This window comes from Bubalus kerabau, chromosome 3 (assembly GCF_029407905.1).
Source record: "Bubalus kerabau isolate K-KA32 ecotype Philippines breed swamp buffalo chromosome 3, PCC_UOA_SB_1v2, whole genome shotgun sequence".
NCBI lineage: Eukaryota > Metazoa > Chordata > Mammalia > Artiodactyla > Bovidae > Bubalus > Bubalus kerabau.
In genome coordinates, this window is record NC_073626.1 from 45700270 (window position 1) to 45722291 (window position 22022).

Below are 22022 nucleotides of genomic sequence, written 5' to 3' on the forward strand. Positions count from 1 at the left end.
GGACAGAAATGGTATGGGCCGAACAGAAGCAGAAGATATTAAGAAGAGGTGGCAAGAATACACAGAAAAACTGTACAAAAAAGATCTTCATGACCCAGATAATCACGATGGTGTGATCACTCACCTAGAGCCAGACATTCTGGAACGTGAAGTCAAGTGGGTCTTAGGAAGCATCGCTATGAATAAAGCTAGTGGAGGTGATGGAGTTCCAGTTGAGCTGTTTCAAATCCTGAAAGATGATGCTGTTAAAGTGCTGCACTCAATATGCGCACAAATTTGAAACACTCGGTAGTAGCCACAGGTCTGGAAAAGGTCAGTTTTCATTCCAATCTCAAAGAAAGGCAATGCTAAAGAATGTTTGAACTACCTCACAGTTGCACTCATGACACACGCTAGTGAAGTAATGCTCAAAATTCTCCAGGTGAGGCTTCAACAGTATTGAACTTAACTGAGAATGTCCAGATGTTCAAGCTGGATTTAGAAAAGACAGAGGAACCAGAGATCAAATTGACAACATCCATTGCATCATCGAAAAAACAAGAGAGTTCCAGAAAAACATCTACTTCTGCTTTATTGACTATGCCAAAGCCTTTGACCATGTGGATCACAACAAACTGGAAAATTCTTCAAGAGATGGAAATACCAGACAATCTTACCTGCCTCCTGAGAAATCTGTATGCAGGTCATGAAGCAACAGTTAGCACCAGACATGAAACAATGGAATGGTTCCAAATTGGGAAGAGTACATCAAGGCTATAAATTGTCACCCTGCTTATTTAACTTATATGCAGAGTACATCATGTGAATTGCCAGACTGGATGAAGCACAAGCTGGAATCAGAATTGCCAGGAGAAATACCAATAACCTCAGATATGCAGATGACACCAGCCTTATGGAAGAAAGTGAAGAGTAACTACAGAGCCTCTTGATGAAAGTGAAAGAGCAGATTGGAAAAGCTGGCTTAAAACTCAACCTTCAAAAAGCTAAGATCATGGCATCTGGTCCCATCACTTCATGGCAAATAGATGGAGAAACAATGGAAACAGTGACAGACTATTTTTTTGGGCTCCAGAATCACTGCAGGTTGTGACTGCAGCCATGAAATTAAAAGACAATTGCTTCTTGAAAGAAAAGCTACGACCAAGCTAGATAGCATGTTACAAAGCAGAGACTTACTTTGCCAACAAATGTCCATCTAGTCAAAGTTATTGTTTTTCCAGTAGTCATGTATGGGTGTGAGAGTTGGACCATAAAGAAAGCTGAGCACTGAAGAGTTGATGCTTTTGAACTGTGGTGTTGGAGAAGACTCTTGAGAGTCCCTTGGACTGCAAGGAGATCCAACCAGTCCATCCTAAATGAAATAATTCCTGAATATTCTTTGGAAGGACTGATGCTGGAGCAGAAGTTCCAACACTTTGGTCACCTGATGCAAAGAACTGCCTCATTGGTAAAGACTCTGATGCTGAGAAATATTGAAGGCAGGCAGAGAAGGGAACTACAGAGGATGAGATGGTTGAATGGCATCACTGACTCAGTGGACGGGCATTTGAGCAAGCTGCAGGAGTTGGTGATGGACAGGGAATCCTGGCATGCTATAGTCCATGCGGTCTCAAAGAATGAGAGACGACTGAGCAAGTGAACTGAACTTAACTGAGCAGACCAAAAAGATGGCAAGCCACTGTTCCGAGCAACTGTCTTCCCCAAGTTAGTATTCAGTTTTTTTTTTTTTTTTTAAATCAATAGTAAAAAGGAAGGAAGTGTGGTTAGTTGTTGCAGACTTCTTGGTTTGGAATCCTTTGTTCTTGCAGCTGTCCATATAGGTCAGGTCATGATGTTCCTATAAACTGCCAACAAGATAGATGTTATTCTCTGTTCCACAGCTTTTTATCTCTTTAAGAATGGGAAATGTTATGCCTTTAAAATTAAGAGCCTTGCGAATGGGCTGTCCTGTATATTTCCGGCTATGGGCAATATACTATAGCATAAGCAATAGAATACAAAGGGTAAAGTTAAAGAAACAGATCGCTCTATTGCATTAGGTGATGCCTACTCAGGAGCATCTCCTGTGTGATTAAGTTAAAGTCACCTGATTAGGAACTTTAAATGCATCTGCAAAATCCTTTGCCAGGTTCGATTAGCTAGAAGCAAGTCACAGTTTCCATCTATAATTAAGAGGGGATTATGAAGGCAGTCGATGAGGGCTTCTGTGGGAAGTTACTTTAGGGTTTGTTGGCCACAAGAAATAAGGAAATCAACACAAAGATATAGATTCAGATGTGACTCAGAATAAAGCTACGTGGACCTGTGAATGGGGTGTTTATGGATGCCACAGAACTTGGTGCATGTATGTGCACATGCTTTTATCGGTTAGCTTTTGCTGCTTAATGAACTGTGCCAAAATTGTGTTTTCAAACAGCATCCATTTATTTAGCTAAAAAAAAAAAGTACAGATCAACAGTTTGTGTTTAGCTGGGTGGTTCTACAGATCTGGGTCAGACTCAGGTGATCTTTACTGTGGTTCTTGATGTGCCTGCAGTTGGCTTCTGGGTCAGCTGCTGGCTGGTTAACTGAGATGTGGTCTTGTAGTTCTTCCAGTGAGGAACTGGGCTCATTTACATCAAGGTGATGCTGTCCACTCAGCAAGCCAGCAAGCACCAATCCACAAGTGCTTTTCAATTCAATATGTCTTATATTACATTTGCTAATGACCCACTGATCAAAACAAGTCATATGGCCAGTTGAGGTTAAAGGGTAAGTGAAGAAAAGGACTTTGCCTTTCTTATAAAAAGAGTAGAAAAATGTGGGTATTTTTACAGTCCACTACATGATAGTTATTACTTTTTAAAGATTGTAAGTATTCTGCTTTTAGGATGAGCAAATCAGTAAAAAAAAAAAAAAAAAAAGATGGATACATAGCTTATGGGGGGGCGGGGGACTGATGAAATGGGATCCTGGAGAAAACAAAAGCTGCTGGAATGCAGAGCACACTGGGGAATTTGCATTTTAAAAAGGGAAAGTCCATTATATGTCCATAGAATGAATGAAAGGGGAGAAAGAAAGTTCTAGAAAAATTTAATTTTCCTGGTAGTCTCAATTTTCCTTGGATAAAAATAACCTAGGTCAGGAAATGGCAACCCACTCCAGTGTTCTTGCCTGGAGAATCCCAGGGACGGGGGAGCCTGGTGGGCTGCCATCTATGGGGTCGCACAGAGTCGGACACGACTGAAGCGACTTAGCCGCAGCAGCAGGTCATCTATTGAATACAGTGAGGGTGGTGTTGGGAAAAGGGTTTGTGGAGAGTGTGAACTTTGTTGAAGGCTGTTGTTTAGAACAGGAGAGGAAGCTGAGGTCAAAATATAAGAGAGGGAAAAAAATCCCAAACAGTCCACACAAAAGGTGAGTGGTACACAGCCCTGTTGAGATTTACAGAGCTTACATTTATGTTGGTGCCCATCCACAGTGCCTTACCAGCGCATGGGTGAACTAGAGACAGGGACCCCCTCTGCCTCGTTCAGGAAACGTCTTTCTCACTCTCAGTTGATACCCTTATGCAAGACAAACTCATAAATAAGTGCAGTGGCCCTGCCAATCAACAGGATTATATTAGATTTTTTAAAATAGCGGCTTTAGGTAAACTAGATCTAGGAGCATAAGGACAGTTGGTGGGACTGATTTAAGAATAACAACTTGCCAAGTGGATCTGCAAAAGAACAAGACAGAATGTTGACAGTGCTTGCAAAAGGTTGAAATTAAAAAAGTAATTTTAAAACCTAAAATGCAAACTAGCAGGGGTTGAGGGAGATGAGAGTGGGTCATAAGAGAAGAGCTCTGTTGTGAAGGAACAATCGGTTCATGGTAGATATGGGGAGGTGTTGATGGCACTATAAATGTCCATCTGTGAGAAGAGGACAGAGTAGTAGGTATGTTGGGAGACCTAGCTGTTATAATGTAAGGACTGCATTTGAGGACACTGGAGAATCAGAAGTTTCTGCCTTGCATGACTGTATCAGTTGAGGGGAAAGAGTACAACTATATATATGGACCAACATGGTTCAAATCTTTGTCGCTCTTCAGAACATCAGGCAGCAGCAGATCAGGCACTCTGGCTTGGAGTCTGATGTCTCAGAATCCATGGACACGCTGGGAAAAAACTGAATATACACAGAAGCAGTTAATTTTATTTGTTAATTTTTATTGAAGTATTGTTTATTTACAATGCTGTGTTAATTTCTACAGTACAACAAAATGATTCAATTATACACACACACACACACACATATATATATATATACTTTTGCAAATTCTTTTCATTTATGGTTTATCACAGGATACTGAATATAGTCCTCTGTGCTATATAGTTGGCTCTTGTTTATCCGTCCTGCATGTAATGGTTTGTACCTGCTAACCCCAGTCTCCCACTCATCTCTCCCCCAAACCTTTCTTCCCTGGCGACCACAAGTCTATTTTCTGTCTCTGAGTCTGTTTCTGTTTTGAAGTTAAGTTCACTTGTGTCATATTTTAGATTCCACGTGTAAGTGATACCATATGGTATTGTCTTTCTTTTTCTGACTTCCTTTGCCTAGTATGATAATCTCTAGTTGCATCCATGTTGCTGCAGATGGTGTTATTTCATTCTTTTTTATGGTTGAATAATATTCCATTTTACATATGTATCACATTTTCTTTATCCATTCATCTGTTGAAGGACATTTAGGTTATTTCCATATGTTGGTTATTGTGAATAGTGTTGAGAAACAGTTAATTTTAGACTTACTAAAATGACAAGGCAGCTCTATTACAGAGATTGGTTGTTCAAATAACTGATAATCTCTATTATGCAGGATCCAAGGGTGGATTTAGGATAAGGATCATCCACCTGATGAGAGCAGAACATTGCAAGCATCCTCTGTTATGGGGATTATTGTGAATGTATTCAGAGCTCAGGATAGTTTTTCTAGGAGAAAGCTTTGGAAATGATTTGGAAGGAAGCGTATGGTGAGGGGGTTTCAAGGAATCAGAAGAGAGCTGGGGATGAGAGAACACGGTCAGCAGTGTTTTTAGAGAAGTTTCTGAAGCAAAGGCATCAACAAAGGTCAGGTTAGAAGATAAATGGAGGAGAGGACAGAGAACAGGCTTGAGAGAGAAGGAATTAGAGTACATCAGTAACAAACCTAGAGAACAGAACAGAGGGTATTAATGGGAGAGGAGGAAGGGGTTGAAATAATTTGCAGGCATCTTAGAGAAGTGTATTATCGCCTGTAAGGGGTTTACAGGTGAGAGGCAAAATAAAAGGCCTATTCTGAGTAAGTTGACTAAATTTTGACAGGTATCCATCCTTTCTTTCTGCATAAAATTATTCATGTCTTTATACCCTCTTTTTTTTTTAACTTATTAATAAGAGGAACTCAAGAAATGAATCTTTTTCATTTATATGTTACAAAAGGCATTCTCCTCTCCTGGGAATTTTATAAGAATATGGTACCACATTTTTATTTTAGTATAAATTAGGATAATATAAAATTCCAAAAATATATTGCAAATGCTTATTAGTACATTGATTAGAAAAATATAATAAAAACATTCTTAGACTCTTCAGAATCTTTCTCTTTGAACTTTTCTTAGTTCTTCAGTAATCAAGTTTTAGAATTACTTATATTAGGTAAGACAGGACTTCATGCAATAGAATGTTTGGTAATTAATTAGAAGCCATGGTCTTGAGGAAGTTGGAGAGAAGAGTCTTTTCTTCTGATGAGACCCTCAAAATCACAGTCCTGTGATTTTACAGGATAATCAGGATGAATTAGTGAATTTGTTATATAAAATGAAGTTATTTGGAAACATGGCTGAAAAGTTAATGGGATTTTGGTGGCTGTGATTAATTTAAAATTTTTTTATACCAAAAGCTATGGCATAACATAAAAAGAGACTCTACATAGTCTTGAAATTTCTTCATTCCTTCTATGAGAAGAGATCAATCATTGGAAACAGAGAACTTTCACTTACAACTAATCTTATGAGTTCGTTTTACAAACACTGGATAAGCAGAATTGTTTCTAAGTAGAACTTATGTGAGGAGGTTGTTAAACTTTCTATCTCAATTTTATTGAATTCTGCTTAATTTTCAATTATCCCTGATTTTCAGATATTCTGGGTTACATGCCAAAATATTCAAAAATTATTTATGTGGCAAGAATTCTGTGTTGCAAATTTACAAACAAATTTACATATGAAAAGAAAGGAATATTTTGGGTACATTAATTCAGAAACATAAGTTTTGGATGAGTTGTTTGCATTTATCAGTTTTAAATATTTTTAGGACTCAAAGCTCTGATGTGAAAATCTTTGCATTCGGTCTGATGGGCACCTTTTTAACATGTTAAAAAGCAAAATCAAGAAATATCTTTTACTGAGTTTATAAATGAAGCTCTTGCTAAGTTAATTATTATGGTTGTAAGCTTATCTGATATATACTGTAATATATATAATATTATATATTATATACATATATAACTTAATAAATATTTATTAATATTTTTGATAACAGATATGTTCTAAATTCTTTGGTACAAATATTTTCCTTTCCCTTATGGACTGATAGACTCCCTTCAATAATTTTGAAAGGAAACTGCTCTTTAAAAGATTTGACTTTAGAATCATTTATAATTTCAGTACTTGTTTTAAAATAATGGATAATTAAAAAAAAACAGCACAAGAATATAGATACCCAGTTATTTTATGGGCTCTCCCTAACCACTTTTGGACATGATTTCTTTATTTTCTTTTTATTTGATGTGGATTGGTGAATTGCATTGTTTCAGGCAGATTGCATTTGTAAAGTACTATGCTTATCTATTCATTCCTTCCAGCATAACTCACATCATTTGTTAACTGTTCATTCTGACAAGTAATTAGGGAAAATATTTTTAATAAGCTAAAACTTATAAACCTTGGCTTTCATTCTCAATTTATCATTGTATGTTGATGTTGGGTGCTGTATCTTTTGAATTCTGGCCATTATTTTCAGGTTTACAATGTGTAGGAAAAGTCTAAGTTTTTATTTTTATTTATTTATTAACATTTTTTTTTAAATTTTATTTTTAAACTTTACATAATTGTATTAGTTTTGCCAAATATCAAAATGACTCTTGAAATATTGTAATCATTTTTATCATATTATGGTTTATAGTCTTACAATGGAAGAAAAGCTATTTCCTTTTCCAAAGTGCATTTTGAAATTTATATTAATGATGATTTAAATCTTTTCAAATCACCCAATTCCAAAAGAAGATAGCTCTTTTAGATTTTGTCAATGAATTATTTTCCAAAGGGAGACATACAAATACAATTTTATATTGATGTTTATTCCGGGGAATAAATGAGATCTAGTGTCTAAGAGTTCACCATTTATTTATATTTTATTTCAAATTCAAAGAAACGCCTCATTAGCAAAACTGAGTTTCTTCCATTTGAGGGGAGGTTTAAGGGCTTCCTTTTGTGTAAACGAATAGGACTGTTTGCATAAACGCACGAGTGACAAGAATGCTTTGACAGTTTCACAAATGATGTCCTATGACCCTGTCTATTTCTCTTTCCTCTAGTTAACTTCTCCCACTGCCTCTGAGCAGCTTGCCCGTAAACCACCTGCTTTCTCCTTTGTTTCTCCAACTAATCAGAAAACACCACCTGCCCCAGGCGACCTCGCCAGCGCCTCTGTCCTGGAGGAGTTCCACTCGAGGAGGCTGGATGCCCGCGGGGCCCTGGTGGAAGAAACAACCACGTACTTTCAAACTTCTGCTCACTCTGCACCTTTTTTTGCACCGAAGGGCACGTCCTCGACGTCACAGGTCCCCCAACCCGCTCAGTTATCAGGGTCTCCTTCATCCAGTCCAAGCACAGCACAGCAAAACACGGGGCAGACTTCTGAAGTCCTCAAGAAGACGGTCACCTCGAACGTCCTTAGTCCCAAAGAGAGTCCGAGAGCCTCTTCTTCACCAGCCTCCGGTGCTTCTCTGAAGTCGAGTGCAGCCTCCTACATCCCCGTGCGCATCGTCACGCACTCGCTCTCGCCGAGTCCCAGAGCTTTCCCCTCCCCTTTCCACGGCTCCTCCTCCACGGTCTGTAGCCAAGCGTCCTCCAGCGGAAGCCTCTCGAGGTCAGGGGTGAAACCCCCGGTGCCCTCCAGGCTTTCCGTCCTCACCGCCATCCTGAAGTCCAGCCCTTCTCACCAAAGGCCCCTCTCCCCGGCCTCCTGTCCCACCTTCTCTCTCAACTCCCTGGCTTCCTCCACGCTCACGCTTGATCAAAAAGTCAAACAAGCCCCACCCACACCTAAGAAATCCCTCTCAAGTTGCTCCCTGCGATCAGGGTCTCCAGAGCAAAAGGAAAACCCGGTTTCCGACCTCAGCCAGCCATCTTTCCCCTTTCTTTCTCCCACCAAAGCTGCACCCCCTCCCCAGGCATCGGCCCTTTCTCCCCCAAAACAGGGCAGTAGCAGCTTCGCTTCTGTGATTGTAGAGAAAATGCCATCCCCGACTCTGAAGAGCAGCCCAGTGACTTCCCAGCTGCAAACCAGTACCTCCAGCTCTGTGGGTCTGCCTCCCGTCCCTCCAAGCTTTTCTCCTCTGTCTTCGAAAGGCAGACAGGATGCTGAGCCCAGAGGCCCAGGGAAGCCCAGGGATATCTGCTCGCATGCCTCTACATCACCTTCCTCCACATCGTCTTCTGTGTCTCCTCCCACTAACCCAAGGGCCATGCTCTCCTCACCAGAGAGACGCTACCATCCGTCCCCAGCTCTTTCAAACCTGATAAACAGATCTAAGAGCGCACAAGCGCCGGTCTCTAGCCAAGGGCAGACTCCGTCTACTCCACCCCCAGCCCCTGTCTCCAGCTCCAGCTCTGCCTCTTTTTCCTGTCTGGGGTCCTCTGCTCTCCCCCTGGCTAATCCTCCCACAAAAGCACACCAGCTCAGTCCCTCCGCGCTGCACCCAAATCTTACCCTGCCTTCAAGACTTAGGAAATCCGAAAGCTCTATATCTGACCACAGGTCATCTGTCTCAGCTCCGTCACCTCCCTTCTCTCTAACAAGAACCAAGGAGCTGAGTTCACCTTGTGCATTGTCCATGTCAGCAGGCCCTGAGAATAAGAAACCCAAGGTATTTCTTTTGCACGTTGCATGGTGCATGCTTCTTTTGAAAAGAGAAGAATTTTTTTCCAGGGGAAAATCAATGATTATGATATTCGTTCTGCTCCTACAAGGAGGTAGTGCAAGAGGATGTAAGACTTGGTGGATTTGAATGTGTGGATGAACTATAATCTGTTTAAAATTATGCATGTTTCTGAAAACCTCTTTGATTTTGCAAATCCTCTTATGGTAACTTTTTATATCTATGGCCTTAAGGGCATTTTTTTCCCGGGCATAATGAGTTATATTATTGATCCCAAAGATGGAATTTAGAGCAGTTAGATGAGATTTGGGAATATGATACATTTATGATTTATTTAATAACATGAACCGTATTATCCACCAAGATATCCTGTACTGATAGAATAGTAGATAGGATTAGTATAAAATGGAATTTTATATGTCAAGCCCCAGATGATTGCCAAGTCAATTTGAAAACTTTCTATTTCCTTTGCTGGCATTTATTTATTATTATTAATTTTCCCCCCTTCTACAATGTTGATTTCTTTATTGCTTTCTATAAACCTCAAGCTAAATCAATATGTATTTAGTTATATATTAATATATATGTCAAAATAGAATAGAAATTTCCTTTGTATGTGAAAATTATTTGCTTTATTCTAAACACTAAATACATAATGATTATAAAATACAGAAAGAGTGGACAGGCTGGGTATAGGGAAATAGAATTAAGAGAGGAGAAATATTGACTTTTAAATGCTCCAACATAACCTGTTGAACAAGGATGTGGATCAGCATCTGTTTTAATATGAGAAGGGAAACATTTGAAGGAGTTACCCATAGCATTCATGGTTCATTTGTCCTGGAAGAAGGCACCTCTGCCCTAGGATGGCACCTCTGCCAGCTTCCCAGCTGTTCCCATGTAACTTAGGATGTGGAGTTTATCTGTGGTTAGACAGATAGCTTAGAATCCAGTCATTATTATACACATGAAATAAAATTATGAAAGTGCCTGTATTTAGAAAGGGATAGGGATTTTAAGTTCAGTGCGTTGAAATAACACCATTAGAGCATCCAGGTTGATTCCATGGAGATTGTGTTCAATTCTATCACTGTCAGGATGGTGAACTAATCGTGGAAAAGATGAAAGAGCCACATGATCTTGTATTAAGAAGATCTTAACCTAATAAGGTTACAATATGATTCACCTTAAAAAGCGTGCATTAGGTATCTACTGTATGCCCACCGCTCTAATAGCTTTTTAGAGGTAGTGTGTTTTATTTTTAAGGAAGAGATAATCCTTTGTCTTAAAAAACAAATTTTATGTAGCAGAAAAGCATACATATATATGAGCGTCCCAGGTGGAACTAGTGGTAAAGAACCTTCCTGCCAATGCCGCAAACAGATGTGGGTTATATCCCTAGGTCAGAAGACCGCTGGAGAAGGAAATGACAGCCCACTCCAGTATTCTTGCCTGGAGAATTCCATGGACAGAGCAGCCTGGTAGGGTACAGTCCGTAGGATCACAAAGGGTCGGACACAACTGAAGCGACTTAGCACGCATGAACGCATACATATATATATATATATATATATATATATATAATGTGGAGAAGCTGTAGAGACTTAGTAAATTTACAGTAAACCTAGAAAACAAGGACAAAGGCAATATTAACAGTATAATACAGATTATGTATAAAATGATAAAAGTTCACTGAATTCAGAGAATATTATGGGATATGGTTAGTGAGGTACATTGTCATAAATGTTGGAAATGTTGGAACATTTATGTTCCAATGTTTAGGATTTAGTTTAATGAAGAGGAACGCAGTTGGCATTTCAGAAATGTTAAACGACCTGACCAAATATACAGAAGATGGTCCCAGATGAATGTATGTGGACACATAAGAATACTGGTCTTATCATCAACTAGTGATAATAGCAAAATGATAATTACAGAAAGAGAGATCGAATACTCTCTGTGAATCATGAACCATCATAGTAGTTACACAAAGCAGTTAAAATTTAGTTAGAAGAGACGATGTCTGTTAATTTTGTTATGACCGTATAAGATTGGTCATATTATTTTCTCCATTCTCTGTACTAAGAAACTGTTGTTCAATGAATAGCTTGCTCAGGTAATGTTTCTTATGCTGGCTGAGATGACATTTATATTAATTGAAGTCTACCGAATCTTGAAGCCATTTTTTTTTAAACTGAGATTTACTGCAACAAAGCAATAACTCATATTCATTATAATTTTAGCCCGGTTTATTAATTCTTAGGAAGGAAATAATCATTATGAGATGATTAGAATGATCAATTGATATAATATTTGGATCATTTTAAAATGTATTTTTTCCAGATTATGAAGTCCTTCTATTTTAAAAAGCAAATGGGGGAAGAAATCTTTTACCCTAATTCTAAATTTGAAAAAGTGGTTTATTTGAAGTAAATGAGCTGGTGGTTATTTTTTCAATACATATATGTTATTATGGAATTCACTTGTGATGTATTAAAAAAAAAACCTGGTGATTTAAACACTACCTTTTCCTGAATTTATTCACAATGATCTCTTAAACCACACTGCATTATACTTAAATTATTCTTTACCTTTGTGAAAAGTAGTTTTACTCCACTGGCTTCTTTAGAGAGTTTCTGTTAATGGCACCCCACTCCAGTACTTTTGCCTGGAAAATCCCATGGACAGAGGAGCCTGGTGGGCTGCAGTCCATGGGGTCGCTAGGAGTCAGACACAACTGAGTGACTTCACTTTCACTTTTCACTTTCATGCATTGGAGGAGGAAATGGCAACCCACTCCACTGTTCTTGCCTGGAGAATCCCAGGGATGGGGGAGCCTGGTGGGCTGCCATCTCTGGGGTCGCACAGAGTCGGACACGACTGAAGCGACTTAGCAGCTGCTTTGTTTATGTTTTGCCCTGTTTTTGAAGAGTTGGAAGAGGATGAGCCTGAAGGGAGTTCTGATAAAATCTTTTTGTCCTAAAATCAAGTTTTTCGATGACCTTTTCCTCCACAGCTCACTTACTACTCCCAGTATTGAAGAATTCTTGGCATTTGCTTTATTTATTCCTGTTTAGTTTCTTTATTTCCAAGTTCATATAATTCAAGCTTATAGAAATGCATGATAAAATTTGATGAACTGTATTAAAATATGAAGAGTGGTTATAATTTATCCATTTTTATCTGTTTCTTTGAACAGAAAAATGTTTCATATAATGGATAAAATTTATAATAACTTCTGAAAAATTAGTTCCTCTTGAATAACACTCTTCTTTAGCATATTTATTTCCTCCTTGTTTTTTTTTTTTTTTTTTTTTGCTATTATCTCTCTAGGTAAAAATCAGCCCGTGTGTGTGTGTGTGTGTGTATGTATATATGCATGTGTGTGTGTATATATACATATATATATATGTATATATATCGGAGAAGGCAATGGCACCCCACTCCAGTACTCTTGCCTGGAAAATCCCATGGACGGAGGAGCCTGGTAGGCTGCAGTCCATGGGGTCGCTAAGAGTCAGACACGACTGAGCGACTTCACTTTCACTTTTCACTTTCATGCATTGGAGAAGGAAATGGCAACCCACTCCAGTGTTCTTGCCTGGAGAATCCCAGGGACGAGGGAGCCTGGTGGGCTACCGTCTATGGGGTCACACAGAGTCGGACACGACTGAAGTGACTTAGCATAGCATATACATATATATATATATATGAAAGAAAGTAAAGTGAAGTTGCTCAGTCGTGTCCGACTCTTTGCGACCCTATGGTCTGTAGCCTACCATTCCCCTCCGTCCATGGGGATTCTCCAGGCAAGAATACTGGATTGGGTTGCCATGTTCTTCTCCAGGGGATCTTCCCGACCCAGGGATCGAACCTGGGTATCCTGCATTGCAGGCAGACTCATTACTGTCTGAGCCACCAGGGAATCCATATATATATATATATATATATATATCAATCAGATCAGTCACTCAGTCGTGTCCGACTCTTTGCGACCCCATCAATTGCAGCATGCCAGGCCTCCCTGTCCATCACCAACTCCCAGAGTTCACTGAGACTCACGTCCATTGAGTCAGTGATGCCATCCAGCCATCTCATCCTCTGTCGTCCCCTTCTCTTGCCCCCAATCCCTCCCAGCATCAGAGACTTTTCCAATGAGTCAACTTTTTGCATGAGGTGGCTAAAGTACTGGAGTTTCAGCTTTAGCATCATTCCTTCCAAAGAAATCCCAGGGCTGATCTCCTTCAGAGTGGACTGGTTGGATCTCCTTGTAGTCCAAGGGACTCTCAAGAGTCTTCTCCAACACCACAGTTCAAAAGCATCGATTCTTCGGCACTCAGCCTTCTTCACAGTCCAACTCTCACATCCATACATGACCACAGGAAAAACCATAGCCTTGACTAGACGGACCTTTGTTGGCAAAGTAATGTCTTTGCTTTTGAATATGCTATCTAGGTTGGTCATAACTTTCCTTCCAAGTAGTAATATATAAACTTGAGTATATAAAGTTCTTTAAAATAAACACTGATGGATACTGGAAGAGATAAAGCTTACCCCAATTCTCAGTTTCTTTTGATGTTTGACTAGCTTTGCTTAAATTGCTAAGATTATTTTATAGATTGATAGGAGGAAATAGACAAAAGCTTCAGGATATCAAATAATTTTTGTGTTTTTGTGGAGTTTCTTATCTGGCTCTTTCCACTGTGGTTCTAACCTGAGCACAGAACACTCTTTGAAGTCAAAGAGTTTCAGATTTAGATCAGCTTCCCTCAGTGCCAGATCCCAAGAGGAGAGTGGTCCTATAATATGGAAGATGATCAAATTAAAACATCAGTGCCTGGAAGGTATTAGTTCCAAGCCTGGGCTGTATTCTCCTTTGATATGAAAATAAAATGGAACAGCTGGATAATGCTGAGCTAAATTCAGGGATAAGACATGTTTGATATTTCTTTCTCATAGAACCTGAAGGTTCTGAGTCTATATAATGTAATGGCTATATTTTAATTTCAGATATGGTTGAAAATACTACTTTACATTATAATCATGGCCCTAGACAGGATGGGTGTCTCCTTAAATGTTGCTCTCACGGCTCTTTGATCAACATGTGTATTGTTGGAGACCTTTCTTTTCGCCTTGGGAAAGCCTGAATATCAGAAAGCTAATCCACCGAGTTGTATTTGGGCTTCTAATATATTTGGCCTTCACTTATAAAATAGTTTATATTTTTCTCCTAGTGGGTTATCATGGCATTCCATATGGAAATTTGGGATGGTCATTGTATCAAAAACTCATTCATTTTGCCCCTCACTGATGATGGTCTGGAGCTCTGTGAGGGTCAGTGGTGTGGCTGCCCTGGCTTGAATGCTATCTGGGCACGTAGCTTATTTAGGTAATCATTTGGGAGCTTTTTGATATTTCCTGAACTTTTACAGCTGATGTTTTATTTATAAACTCTCATTCCTTTGAGGCATCATAACATTTCCAAATATATCACACTGGAAACTTGGTGGTAAGCTTCCATGCGACTTTCTCCATTTCTGCTGATCCTCATGTAATCTGGGAAACAAACAATATGAAATGTACCTCCATGAGGAAAAATGGTTATGTGGGCTCAAAACAAATCACTCATTCCTACAATCAATATGTATTGAGTGCTTATTATGTATACCTTTCAAAGTTGTGAAGATGTTGAACCAAAATTGCACAAATGCCTGCTGGAAGAGCATTTACAATCTACGGTGAGAGAGAAACGATCCTCCCTTCTCAATAAGTAAATTTTCTTGTCTATGAGATCATAAGTGGCATGGAGAAAAGTCTATCAGGGCAAGAGGTGGTGGTTTTCATAAATTTATATTGGGTGATGCAGATAGGTTTCTTTGAGAGGGCGACATCCGTGGAGGTGATGCTTCTTGAGAGAATATAGTCAGGAAAAATTCCTAAGGCCACAGACCACCAGGCTGGTACAAAGAACAGATAGGGAGCCAGTGTGGCAAAAGTAGAGTGAGTGGGGGAAGCTGAGGCTGTCAGAGGGAGATGTAACTGGGAGAGCTTGGTCCTATGAGGACTTGTGGACCACTTCTAAGTTTTCAATATATTTTAATTTATTTTTACTGATGCATAGTTGATTTACAATACTGTGTTAGTTTCAGATGTACAACAAAGTGATTCAGTATATATATACACATATGGTGTTTTCCAGATTCTCTTCCCTTATAGATTATCACAGTTCAGTTCAGTTCAGTTCAGGCACTCAGTCGTGTCTGACTCTTTGCGACCCCATGAACCACAGCACGCCAGGCCTCTTTGTCCATCACCAACTCCCAGAGTCTACCCAAACTCATGTCCATTGAGTCCGTGATGCCATCCAACCATCTCATCCTCTGTCATCCCCTTATCCTCCTGCCTTCAATCTTTCCCAGCATCAGGGTTTTTTCAAATGAGCTAGCTCTTTGCATCAAGTGGCCAAAATATTGGAATTTCAGTTTCAAAATCAGTCCTTCCAATGAAAACCCAGGACTAATTTCCTTTAGGATGGACTGGTTGGATCTCCTTGCAATCCAAGGGACTCTCAAGAGGCTTCTCCAACATCACAGTTCAAAAGCATCAGTTCTTCTGCGCTCAGCTTTCTTCACAGTCCAACTCTCACATCCATACATGACTACTAGAAAAACCATAGCCTTGACTAGATGGACCTTTGTAGACAAAGTAATGTCTCTGCTTTTTAATATGTTGTCTAGCTTTGTCATAACTTTCCTTCCAAGGAGTAAGCAACTTTTAATTTCATGGCTGCAATCACCATCTGCAGTGATTTTGGAGCCCAGAAAAATAAAGTAGGCCACTGTTTCCACTGTTTCCCCATCTATTTCCCATGAAGTGATGGGACCAGATGCCATGATCTTCGTTTTCTGAATGTTGAACTTTAAGCCAACTTTTTCACTCTCCTCTTTCACTTTCATCAAGAGGCTTTTTAGTTCTTCACTTTCTGCCATAAGGGTGGTGTCATCTGTATATCTGAGGTTACTGATATTTCTCCCGGCAGTCTTAATTCTAGCTTGTGCTTCCTCCAGCCCAGCGTTTCTCATGGTGTACTCTGTATAGAAGTTAAATAAGCAGGGTGACAACATACAGCCTTGACGTACTCCTTTTCCTATTTGGAACCAGTCTGCTGTTCCATGTCCAGTTCTAACTGTTGCTTCCTGACCTGTATATAGGTTTCTCAAGAGGCAGGTCAGGTAGTCTGGTATTCCCATCTCTTTCAGAATTTACTACAGTTTATTGTGATCCACATAGTCAAAGGCTTTAGCATAGCCAATAAAGCAGAAATGGATGTTTTTCTGGAACTCTCTTGCTTTTTTGATGATTCAGCAGATGTTGGCAATTTGGTCTCTGGTTCCTCTGCCTTTTCTAAAACCAGCTTGAACATCTGGAAGTTCATGGTTCATGTATTGCTGAAGCCTGGCTTGGAGAATTTTGAGCATTACTTTACTAGCGTGTGAGATGAGTGCAATTGTGTGGTAGTTTGAGCATTCTTTGACATTGCCTTTCTTTGGGATTGGAATGAAAACTGACCTTTTCCAGACCTGTGGCCACTGCTGAGTTTTGCAAATTTGCTGGCATATTCAGTGCAGCACTTTCACAGCATCATCTTTTAGGATTTGAAAATAGCTCAACTGGAATTCTATCACCTCCACTAGCTTTGTTCGTAGTGATACTTCCTAAGACCCACTTGACTTCACATTCCAGGATGTCTGGCTCTAGGTGAGTGATCACACCATCGTGATTATCTGGGTCATGAAGATCTTTTTTGTATAGTTCTTCTATGCATTCTTGCCACCTCTTCTTAATACCTTCTGCTTCTGTTAGGTCCATACCATTTCTGTCCTTTATTGAGCCCCTATTTGCATGAAATATTCCCTTGGTATCTCAAATTTTCTTGAAGAGATCTCTAGTCTTTCCTATTCTATTGTTTCCCTCTATTTCTTTGCATTGATCACTGAGGAAGGCTTTCTTATCTCTCCTTGCTATTCTTTGTAACTCTGCTTTCAGATGGGTATATCTTTCCTTTTCTCCTTTGCTTTTGGCTTCTTTTCTTCACAGCTATTTGTAAGGCCTCCTCAGACAGCCATTTTGCTGTTTTTGCATTTTGTTTTCTTGGGGATGATCTTGATCCCTGTCTCCTGTACAATGTCATGAACCTCTGTCCATAGTTCATCAGGCACTCTATCAGATCTAGTCTCTTAAATCTATTTCTCACTTCCACTATATAATCGTAAGGAATTTGATTTAGGTCATACCTGAATGGTCTAGTGGTTTCCCCCATTTTCTTCAATTGAAGTCTGAATTTGGCAATAAGTTCATGATCTAAGCCACAGTCAGCTCCTGGTCTTGTTTTTGCTGACTGTATAGAGCTTCTCCATCTTTTGCTGCAAAGAATATAATCAGTCTGATTTTGGTGTTGACCAATTGGTGATGTCCATGTGTAGAGTCATCTCTTGTGTTGTTGGAAGAGGGTGTTTGCTATGACCAGTGTGTTTTCTAGGAAAAACTGTTAGATTTGCCCTGCTTCATTCTGTATCCAAGGCCAAATTTGCCTGTTACTCCAGGTTTTTCTTGACTTCCTACTTTTGCATTCCAATCCCCTATAATGAAAAGGACATCTTTTTTTGGTGTTAGTTCTAAAAGATCTTGCAGGTCTTCATAGAACAGTTCAACTTCAGGGTCTTCAGTGTTACTCGTTGGGGTATACACTTAGATTACCGTGATATTGAATGGTTTGCCTTGGAAACGAACAGAAATCATCCTGTCATTTTTGAGATTGCATCCAAGTACTGCATTTCGGACTCTTTACTATGCTAAATCTTTGATGTTTAACTTGAGTAAGTCAGGAAACCATTGGAATGTTTTATATTTTAAATTTATTTAATTTTTACTGGAGTGTAGTTGCTTTACTATGTTGTGTTAGTTTCTAATGTACAGCAGAGGGAATCAGCTACACATAGACATATTGTTGTTGCTGTTTAGTCACTAAGTGAAGTCTGACTCTTCTCGACCCCGTGGCCTATAGCCCGCACAAGGTTCCTCTGTCCGTGGGATTTCCCAGGCAAGAATACTGGGGAGGGTTGTCATTTTCTTCTCCAGGGGATCTTCCTGACTCAGGGACAGAACCCATGTCTTCTGCATTGCAGGTAGATTCTTTACCACTGAACCATCTGGGAAATCACACATATGCATATATAACCCCTCTTTTTTTTTTTAATTTCCTTCCCATTTAAGTCACCACATAGCACTGAGTCGAGTTCCCTATGCTATACAATAGGTTCTCATTAGTTAGTTTTGTATCTTATACCTATCAATAGTGTATATATATGTCAATCCCAATCTCCCCATTCATCCCAACCCCTTCCCCACTTGGTATCCATATAATTTGTTTTCTATGTCTGTCTCTATCTCTGCTTTGCAAATAAGATCATCTGTACCATTTTTCTAGATTCCACTTATACATTTTAATATATTTAATATAAAAAGTGTTTGTCTTTCTCTTTGTGACTTACTTCACTCCGTGTATCAGTCTCTAGGTCCATCCACATCTCTACAAATGACCCAGTTTCATTCATTTGACACAATTCAATCTATCTGGCTGCTATGCTGTGACCCTTGGAGGGTGAGAGGGAAAATAGGAGACCTTAGGAAGCTGTTGCAACCACCTGGGGTGGGGGAGTGATGGACGATGGTGGCTCTGGTGGCGGTGAAGGAGAAGATAATATTTCTGGGTATATTTTGTAGGTAATTAGCAAACATTCAGCCATGATCAAAGCCAGCTGTATGTAAAATGTCATTAAAATAGCTGATACTAGACATGGGTATCTTTTTGTTTCCTTTTTCTGTTTTTGTCTCACTGACTTCTCCTCCACCTCCTCCACCTTGGCACCTTTCTGGGGATTCCAGGTTTTCATGATTGTCACATCCCTACTATCTCAGAACTAACCAATTCTGTATCCCATTCTTTTGCTTCTCTTCAGCTAGCTTTTCCAAACTCATCTTAGGAAGGATTCACACTCAAGTGACAATGACTGACCAAAGCCCTAGTTTTTTACTCCTCAGGGAGTTTTGCATTTTTACTAAGGGATGATTGTGCAATTTAACTCTAAGAGACTTTTCTAAGACTTAAACAGCAGATGAGGAATTAAAATTTTGTTTTTTTTTATACCTCCTGAATCTTACTGTAATTTTTAATTAAATGTTTCAATTTATTTCAACAAATATTTGCTGAACATTTGTTCTTTGCCAGGTTGGTACTAGGTGTTGGAAATAATATAAAATCTCTCCTCTAAATGACCTATGAGGCTAATAAGGATGGCAGAATCTTGTAATACAATGAAATAAATGCTATACACTTGCTAGAAACACAAAAAAAATAAATCAGCCATGGAGAAGGGACCTGGGAAGAACTGTCCGGGGAACTTCTCCTAGTAGCTTGCAGCTTCTCTGCCTGGCCATTATCTACAGCCAGCCTGCTCTGCCCACAGCACTTCAGTTATCAGGCTCAGTGTGGACCTTGTGTTCTGCCAGTGATTCAGATGTAAGGGACGTGTCTGGGCAGCCTCCTCCTGTGAATTGGATCAGGGCTTGGCTTGAGCTTTCATCTCAGGGAGACTCTAACTAGGGCAATGTAAACATGGTCCCTGAGGAGCAGGAAGCAGACATTCGGAGTGATGCTCTCAGCCATGTGATGCATGCTTCTAGACAGAGAAGCTGGCTGTACTGAAAGTGTAACCATAAGTTCAAATCCCTGATTCTCCAGGCAAGTAGCACAGTTTGTTTTGAGGTCGCATAGCTCTTTATTACTAGAGCCTGTGGTGGATTTAACGTGTCAGTGATGGGGGGTGTGGGCTTCCCTGGTGGCTCAGACAGTAAAGAATCTGCCTACAGTGCAGGAGACCTGGGTTCAATCCCTGGGTGGTCAGGAACACCCACTGGAGAAGGGAATGGCTACTCACTCCAGTATTCTAGCCTGGGAAAGTTCATGGACCGAAGAGCCTGGTGGGCTACAGTCCATAGTGTCCACAGAGTTGGGCACAACTGAGTGACTGACACTTTTACCTGGGCTTCCCAGGTGGCGCTAGTGGTAAAGAACCTGCCTGCTAATGCAGGAGATGTAAGAGACACAGGTTCGGTCTCTGGGTTGGGAAGATTCGTTGGAGGAGGGCGTGGCAATCCACTCCAGTATTCTTGCCTGGAGAATCCCATGGACACAAGAGCCTGGCAGGTTACAATCCATAGGGTTGCACAAACTCGGACACAGCTGAAGTGACTTAGCATGCACACACGCACACACAATGAAGGGGTGATGGTGAAAATAGTGGTGGGAAGTATTTTCTGAAGGAGAAGGGTGTTCTTGCTAACTTCATCTTCACACCCAGGATTTATGTTGCAATATCTAGCATTGCCTATAAATAGAATTAGCTCTGATAAACTTGCATACAAAATACCAGTTCTTTTTTTAAACCTAAACTTTGCCCTGCACCTGTCATGTAGTAGATATTTAAGAAATATTTATTGAATGATGGCTGAAAGCATAGATTGCAAATTGAAGAGATATAATAGTTATCATTGAATTTTTTTGCTGGATTCAAAGTCAGCCTAGTTGGTTCTACCTTGTATGATTTGTTAATGGTGATTCCAGTCTGTAATATTACAGCCTATTATTATTATTTGAGTTATAATAACAGTGATTGGAGTGATTTGTAATTTTAAACTAAAGAAGAGAAGTCAATATATTTGATTTAATACCTGGAAGCCTTGAAATGCTGAAGAAGAAATATGTTCCAAATTAGAATATTGTTAAGAAAACACAGAGGAAATATAGTGAACATAAAAGGCATCTCTTATGGCAATAAGAGTCAGTGATGCTATCTAACCATCTCATCTGTTGCCGCCCCCTTCTCCTTTTGCCTTTGGTCTTTCCCAGCATCAGGGTCTTTTCAAAAGTGTTGGCTCTTCTCAACAGGTAGCCAAAGTATTGGAGCTTCAACTTCAGCATCAGTCCTTACAATGAATATTCAAGACTTATTTCCTTTAGGATTGAATGGTTTGATTTCCTTGGAGTCCAAGGACAATCAAGAGTCTTCTCCAGCACCACAGTTCGAAAGCTTCAATTCTTCTGTGCTCAGCCTTCTTTATGGTCCAACTCTCACAATCTGTACATGACTACTAGAAAAACTGTAGCTTTGACTAGATGCACCTTTGTTGGCAAAATGATGTCTCTGCTTTTTAATATGCTGTCTAGGTTTGTCATACCTTTTCTTCCGAGGAGCAAGTGTCTTTTAATTTCATAGCTGCACTCACCATTTGCAGTGATTTTTGGGTCCAAGAAAATAAAATTGGTCACTGTTTCCACCTTTTCCCAATATATTTGCCATGAAGTGATTGGACCAGATGCCATTAGTTTTCTTAATGTTGAGTTTCAAGCCAGCTTTTTCACTCTTCTCTTTCACCTTCATTAAGAGGCTCTTTAGTTTATCTTTCTTTCTGCCATTCAGTTCAGTTTAGTTCAGTTGCTTAGTCATGTGACATTCTTTGCAACCCCATGGACTGCAGCACGCCAGGCTTTCCTATCCATCATCAACTCCCGGAGCTTGCTCAAACTCATGTCCATCGAGTCAGTGATGCCAACCAACCATTTCATCCTCTGTCATCCCCTTATTCTCCCACCTTCAATCTTTCCTAGCCTCAGAGTCTTTTCTAATGAGTCAGTTCTTTGTATCAGGTGGCCAAAGTATTGAAGTTTCAGCTTCAACATCAGTACTTCCAATGAATATTCAGGACTGATCTCCTTTAGGATGGACTAGTTGGATCTTC

The 22022-nt window shown here is 39.7% G+C and overlaps 1 protein-coding gene across 8 annotated transcripts in view; it reads left to right on the top strand.

Annotated features, from left to right (window-relative positions):
• Positions 1 to 22022, top strand: part of MLIP (muscular LMNA interacting protein) — a 286739-nt gene that overhangs the window by 146273 nt on the left and 118444 nt on the right. For 7 of the 8 annotated variants that reach the window (XM_055571766.1, XM_055571769.1, XM_055571767.1 and 4 more), the window contains one exon: positions 7599 to 9152. The exons of the other annotated variant lie outside the window; for it this stretch is intronic. In XM_055571766.1, the coding sequence (XP_055427741.1) occupies positions 7599 to 9152 (1554 nt within the window). The remainder of the gene's footprint in view (positions 1 to 7598; positions 9153 to 22022) is intronic. 8 annotated transcript variants of the gene reach the window in all.